Source organism: Pelmatolapia mariae, linkage group LG23 (genome assembly GCF_036321145.2).
Source record: "Pelmatolapia mariae isolate MD_Pm_ZW linkage group LG23, Pm_UMD_F_2, whole genome shotgun sequence".
In the NCBI taxonomy this organism is placed as follows: Eukaryota; Metazoa; Chordata; class Actinopteri; order Cichliformes; family Cichlidae; genus Pelmatolapia; species Pelmatolapia mariae.
This window is the reverse complement of record NC_086246.1, coordinates 32,471,635-32,478,037: the sequence shown is the minus strand read 5'-3', so window position 1 is coordinate 32,478,037 and position 6,403 is coordinate 32,471,635. Positions and strand designations below refer to the sequence as shown.

The window sequence follows — 6,403 nt, the reverse complement described above, 5'->3', positions numbered from 1 at the left end:
ACCCTCACACACATATATTTTCACTCTCACATACATACGTTTTCATTTATGCATTCCTACATTTTTCTGTCATTTACATGAATTCAATATGCATTCTTACAAATAATATATGTATGTAAGAAGAGAATGCATACATGTCAGAAGAAAATATATGTATGCAAGAGAATAATGTATGTGAATGAAAGAGTATAGTGGAAACGGAAGGAGTTTAATGGAAACGGAAGGCTGGGTGTCTGTACCGCTGTGATTGGCTGAGAAGCACGCGCGGGTCACTTTCAAGTGCCTGACAGCATGGAGGTTGGAAAAGAAACTCGAGCTCTTCAGCAAGCTATCGGGGTGTTAAGAAATATTTTATCATCTCCTGAAACGGTCACATCGTTGTCCTCGTCACTTGATCGAGATGGGACGGGCTCAACTGCACCCAGTGTTACCCACAGCACGGTGGAAAGTGAGATGAGGGAACTTTTTAGACCAGCTAACACCCGGGTAGCTTCAACGAGCCAAGTAGCTACACGGAGTTCGACTGGAGTGGGGCAGTCTTTGCGATATCAGACCCAGAAACACTTTGGCAACTGGAACTGCAGATCAAGGAAAAGGTAAGAACAAAACAGATTGCCACCTAACTCTACAACTGCGAAATACAAAATACGAAATATGCTTTGCTGATTTAGCAACGCACTTTGTTACCCTTATAAAATTTTAGCCCTAGCTAATTTATTCAGCAGCATCCACATTAAAACAGTAAAGACCGTGGCATTTATTTCAATATTAGTGGCTGTTTGTACTTGTGACCCGAGTGTAAGTTGATGCTTACTTTAAGATTACTTTATACTTAATGTTCTTTATTAATGTGGGAGGTGCTAGCTACATTAGCCTGCTAAATAAAAGGTTGGGTTAATTTTCTTGTGATTTTTGTTTAGTTTTGTATTTATTTATTTATTTTTTGGGGTATAATTTTAATCTTGCTAGAAGACATCAATCCAACTCTGTGTTCAATCTCAATATCTGTACCACTGTAGAGGTAGATAAACATGGATGCCAGGTCATGCCTTCAGTCCAGTTTCTACAGTGTGTGTATGAAACAAGAAAAAAAAAGAAATATGATTGGTGTCTTTTTTGTTCTTTACTCAAAGTAAAAACTAATAGCAAATGTTTCTTTGTATGCCTCTTTGTAGGCGTATTTCATTTTAAAGAGCAGTAAAAAAAAATCCTTATGCAGTTTATTTTTTGAGCTTTTGTGATTGAGGGGGCCGCACTGTAGTTGAACTGGAGCATTTAGATTTTCTTTCATTGTACTATATATGTGTGTGTGTGTGTGTGTGTGTGTATATATATATATATATATATATATATATATATATATATATATATATTATTCAAGCTTCAGTGAATTAAAATGGTCGAACCCCAAAACATTTTCTATTTTACGTACATTTCCATTTTTTTTCAAAGGCAATTTATAAGCATGCTATTACTTTATGCATTTTTATTCTTTCGAATTATGTTTCTGTTATTTGTGTTTGCTATTATACTCAACTCTTGCATACACGAGCAACTTTAAACATATTCAAGTGGGCTAAATGGCTAGCTGTGATACTGTTTTTTTAATATGAACTGTGTAACATTTTATTTTATTTATAAATGCTTAGCAACAGTTTAACGTGTAAGCTGGTCACTACCAAGTGACATTAGCAACTTTCTTAAGGAACTGATAGTTTCTAAGTATAGGTAAATAAAACAAAGGAAACATAAATCTGAAAATAGTTTCTGTTTTGTTTTATAGGGCCAAGACACATTATCATGATACTTTCAACAAAGATGTCATCCTTCTTCCACGGCCATCAAGCAGTGTTGTTGTCAAGCATCGCACTAAACAACATTTACATGAACAAGGGCATATATTGAATGGATTTGAATTCCAAAAATCCTGGGACCAGAAAACTGTCTCTGAACAAATAAGGGACGCCTTTGGAGATAAACTTTCTGTTGATGTAAGGTAGGTTGTGCTGGCAGTCGAAACCTAATGCGACACAGCTTTTGTCTGTAGTCTTTTCGATATCTAGGCATTTTAAAGCTTTACATAACGATTTAAGTCAGAGAACAGGTAGACATGAATCAGTAAACTAAACTAAAAGAACCAAAGCAGTTATCCTTTCTTGAACACTCCATTTTTGGCATACTTTTTTGACATTTGTATAAAGTTTACTTCCGTTACTACTGGTTTAAGTAAGTAAAGTTATTGGAACATTTTAGCTGTTTTGGATTTTAAACATTTTACAATTTAACTGTTTTCCAGCCTGGAGTTTCTGATGGCTTGTGGCAACAGACTGATTGCGCCCAAACTGCGAGCAGGACAGGAGCTGGATGCAAATCTGATACATAAAATTTATAAATCGATAGCCCTATACATCAGACCATCAAAACCAATTTTGGTACGTTATTTTTTGAATGAATCTACATAGCACTGTACAGTAATAATATTAAGACCAAAAATTGGTGCATAAACAACCTTTGAACTTAAACTTAAACTTACAGCTGCTCTGTTGGACTGTTTGTGAATTATAGAACATAAGACTACTGCTGTTCAGGAGATGTGTTACAATTTTGTCTGCCTAGTATGTAAAAGTAATTGTGAGAAGGATCTATTAACTCTTGAAATTTCTCACCCTATGGTAGCTGGGATAGGCTCCAAGCACCCCACCTCTGATAAGAATAAGCAGATAAGGTTGGATAGATGGTATTTAATGTTCAAATTCAATAAATGTGAATTATTATTATTTTATTTCTAAGGATGATATTACAAGCTACAGCAGTGAGGAAAACTGTGAAGAAAACCCTGTTTCATCAAGGCAGCTGCGCTCATCATCTTCAGACAGTTTTGCCAGTTCAACAGCTGCCTTTCAACCAATCTCTGCTCCTACGCAATCTCCTGCCTCATCAGTTGGTAATGGAACATTATTAACGGAAACTCCTGCCTTGCCCCATGAAAGTAGTATCTCAGACAAGTACAGCAGCGCTTCAACAAATATTTCCTTCAGCCAGTTACCAGTGTCTTCATTGGAAATCTACCCTTCCACTACTCAGCCTTCTACCTCATCATCTGCATCTTTAAGTGATCCAGTTCTGGTCCTGACGTGCCAAAATACCTCAAGCTCACCCTACCAGACCAGGAATCCAGAGAATCATTGTTCACCATTACCCTCTACATCAACACACAGTCAATCTGTAAACTACGATAACTACCTTTCAATCATGACTCCACTATCTGACATGTCTTCTGATGATGAGGAACTTAACCAGGCTATACTAGCAAGCCTGCAGAGCGAAAGGTTAGTTTCAAATACAAATGTTTTACAGTAGCCAATTAAACACACCATATTTGTTGCAATTCAATTCTGTAATCAGTGTTGTGAAGGAGTGTAATACATCCTCAGATATTTATATGCATATATTTTATTTATATTTGCTGTTAACAAAACAGTTTTTTGAATAATGTCTACAGAGTCAAATGATAATGCTGTAATGCTGGCAAATTTTATTTTATTTGAAATAGGCAGCGAATTTTTAACAGAGCCTATCTGACAATGAAATGAAATTTACTTATTGTTATTTACTTATTGTGCATTGAAACTATTTTTCTTTGCTCTAGTGCTTTCTAGTTCTCCAAAACATATAAACAATATATATAGCCACTGAGCAATATACTCCTTTGTACATTTTGCTTATGATTATATTATTTCCTTTAGGGATTAATAAAGTATGCTGATTCTGATTTTGACAACACTTTGTATGTCCTTGTAGCCCTTGTATGTGAATGTTTTTACTGATGTTCTTTTCAATATTTTTTTCTTTTTTTTTAAATCCTACAGGACTTCAAGTTGTTTGGTATCAGCAAAAGATATTTTGGAGGAACTTTCTGCAAAAATAAACCAACAGAAGAAATGCAAGTTCAACATTAATAGATCAACAGTCCTGGATGGAGCAATTAGAGGTTTTAAACGAGCGACATATGATCCATGCCACACAATTTCTGTCAGGTTTTCTGACGATATGGGAGTACCTGAAGAGGCTGTTGACTTGGGTGGACCAAGAAGAGAATTTCTAAGACTTCTGATCGAAGCTTTGCCCCTGTCTCCAATGTTTGAGGGTGAAGAAGGCAAAATGAACTTGGCGCTTGATAGTGCTGGTATGTATTGATTTTAGGCTGATATCCCTGGAGTAATGCAATAAAAAAATCATTTTTATGAAGTTCTTGTCAAGCGCTTTTATGCATCTATTGACATGTAATATTTTTCATTATTTCTAGCCATGAGGGAGGATAGGTACTTCATTGCAGGCAGAGCCATTGCAGTAAGCCTTGTACATGGTGGTCCACCAGCAGGCTTTCTGTCCCCAACACTCTTCTCTTGCCTTGTTGATGGCCCAGATTTGGTTAAACCAGTTTTAGAAGATGTTGCCAATAGTGACCTGCGTGAAAAAATTAAAAGGGTAAAACTGATTTGTCAGTTGTTGGATAATGTTTTAGTATTGTGTGCATTTCGTTCTACTCCATGTATTAATTGGGGCCCATTATTTTTTTATTTGAAGGTTAAAGAGTGTAAATCCTTTGAAGATCTGATAGTAGCAACTGAGCCACTTCAGGAATACTTAGCCAATGCTGGCTGCCTGAGGCCGCTGCGGAGGCTGGAAGACAAGGATCTGCTTATACATGACATTCTCATGTTCCAAGTAATACACAGATTCCGTGGTCCATTTGAAAGGTATGTATGTATGTATGTATGTATTTATTATTGTCCAATAAGTAACTCAGACCCGTGCTGATTGCCTTATATTCTGGGAATTTTGTGTGACATTTCTTTATGTGTAGGTACACCATGTCTCCAAAGGTGCCAGCATCACATGAAAAATGCAGATTTGGGATATACACTTTTGATGATGTGAATAATCTGAAGTAAAAATTATTGTATATATAATTCATATGTGTTAGATTATACTTCTTGGATCCATTCATTTTTTATGTGATTTGTGATTTTAAAGGTAATTCTGATTATCATTTAGATTTCAGGATGGACTACGGACACTTGAGGTGCTGGACAAAATCCAAGCTCACCCAGAGAGTTTTCGCACCCTTCTATGCTGGTCACCTTCAGTGCTTACAGCTGACCTTCTTGACAGCCTCTTTACCATTCGCCTTTCTCCAGCTGGGAGCAATAAAAGGCATGTTGAAGCAGTTGTCATTGGTTTCTGGAGAGACTACCTAACAGATGCAGAAGGTAAATTTAGCGTTTTAAGCATTGTGTGTTCAATTTATAATGCAGTGCGTCTTTTCATTGAATCAGTTAAAAGTAGAAATGCTTGCTGTGTTTTTTGTCTTTAATGCCATTTTTGACAGTATTGCTTTTCCTTTAGATCAAGACGGAACACAGAAGCTGGGGACAATTCTTGCCTTCGCCACTGGAGCCAACACTGTTCCACCAATTGGCTTCTCTCCACAACCGTCCATTGAATTTCTCCACCAAGAGCCTGATGCACAAATCATGTCTAAACTACCCATTGCAAACACGTGCATCAATTGTTTAAAGTTACCACTTCATACCTCTTACAAAGACTTTCAGGAGAATATGGACTTTGCATTAGGTAATACACATGGTTTTGGAATAGCTTAATTCCTGGTCAGGTTAGTATGCTAATCTGAGCTTTGCACTCAGTTAAATTAATGAGTGTCAATCATTAAGTAATTCTAAGGGGTTTTTTTTTTTTGGTTTGACTATCATTGCATTTTCTTTCCCAGAAATCAAACAAAATATGTTTCACCTAAAACACCAACTAACACACTTGAGACCAAGCTGAATTTACTTTATGTTGCCATATTTCATATTTCACACACCTATTTTGTGATTGGAGGCTCTGTTTTTGCATTGACCTTTTAACAAATGTTCATTTGCTTCAAGTCTTTTTGCTTGTCAGGATACCTTTCTACAAGTATACAATAGTTATAAGGACTAACATAATTCATTTCAGTTTTTTTTTCATTGCATTAATTTATGTGCATTGTGATTATTTTTTGTTTTCTAGCTTTGTACTTGTTTGTTGCTTTTATTCTCTGGTGTTCTTCAATATTGTTTATCTGACACTTCTATTCTATTTGATCAGTGATCCATGTTTGATGAATTTACTGACTGTATTAATGTTAATGTTATCAGTTTCAGTCATCTTGTTCCAAGACAATACATCTGGTGATTGTGATTACCAAAAACCTCAATAAAATGTGGTTGCACAAATTTATTTTTTCTTTTAACAAGGTGTTTTAAAACAAAACATGGTTGTAAAATCTCAACACACTCACATAATACAACTCATAAATTCTTTAAAATTGTATACAAACCGTCAACATGCATGTAAA

The 6,403-nt window shown here is 35.8% G+C and overlaps 1 protein-coding gene across 1 annotated transcript; it reads left to right on the top strand.

The window, feature by feature from the left end:
• Positions 1-291: 291 nt before the first annotated feature.
• Positions 292-5,666, top strand: LOC134620353 (uncharacterized). Its single transcript, XM_063466496.1, has 9 exons — positions 292-596; positions 1,784-1,996; positions 2,297-2,436; positions 2,783-3,329; positions 3,870-4,186; positions 4,307-4,488; positions 4,588-4,760; positions 5,059-5,273; positions 5,410-5,666. The coding sequence occupies exons 1-9, from the start codon at positions 292-294 to the stop codon at positions 5,664-5,666; spliced, it is 2,349 nt and encodes a 782-aa protein (XP_063322566.1).
• Positions 5,667-6,403: the final 737 nt, after the last annotated feature.

Bases quoted from the DNA above. Each gene is read 5' to 3' on its own strand.
- LOC134620353 (XM_063466496.1), top strand. From the start codon at position 292: ATGGAGGTTGGAAAAGAAACTCGAGCTCTTCAGCAAGCTATCGGGGTG. The intron at 597-1,783 runs GTAAGAACAAAA...TTTGTTTTATAG, and splicing joins AACTGCAGATCAAGGAAAAG to GGCCAAGACACATTATCATG. The intron at 4,489-4,587 runs GTAAAACTGATT...TTTTATTTGAAG, and splicing joins TGCGTGAAAAAATTAAAAGG to GTTAAAGAGTGTAAATCCTT.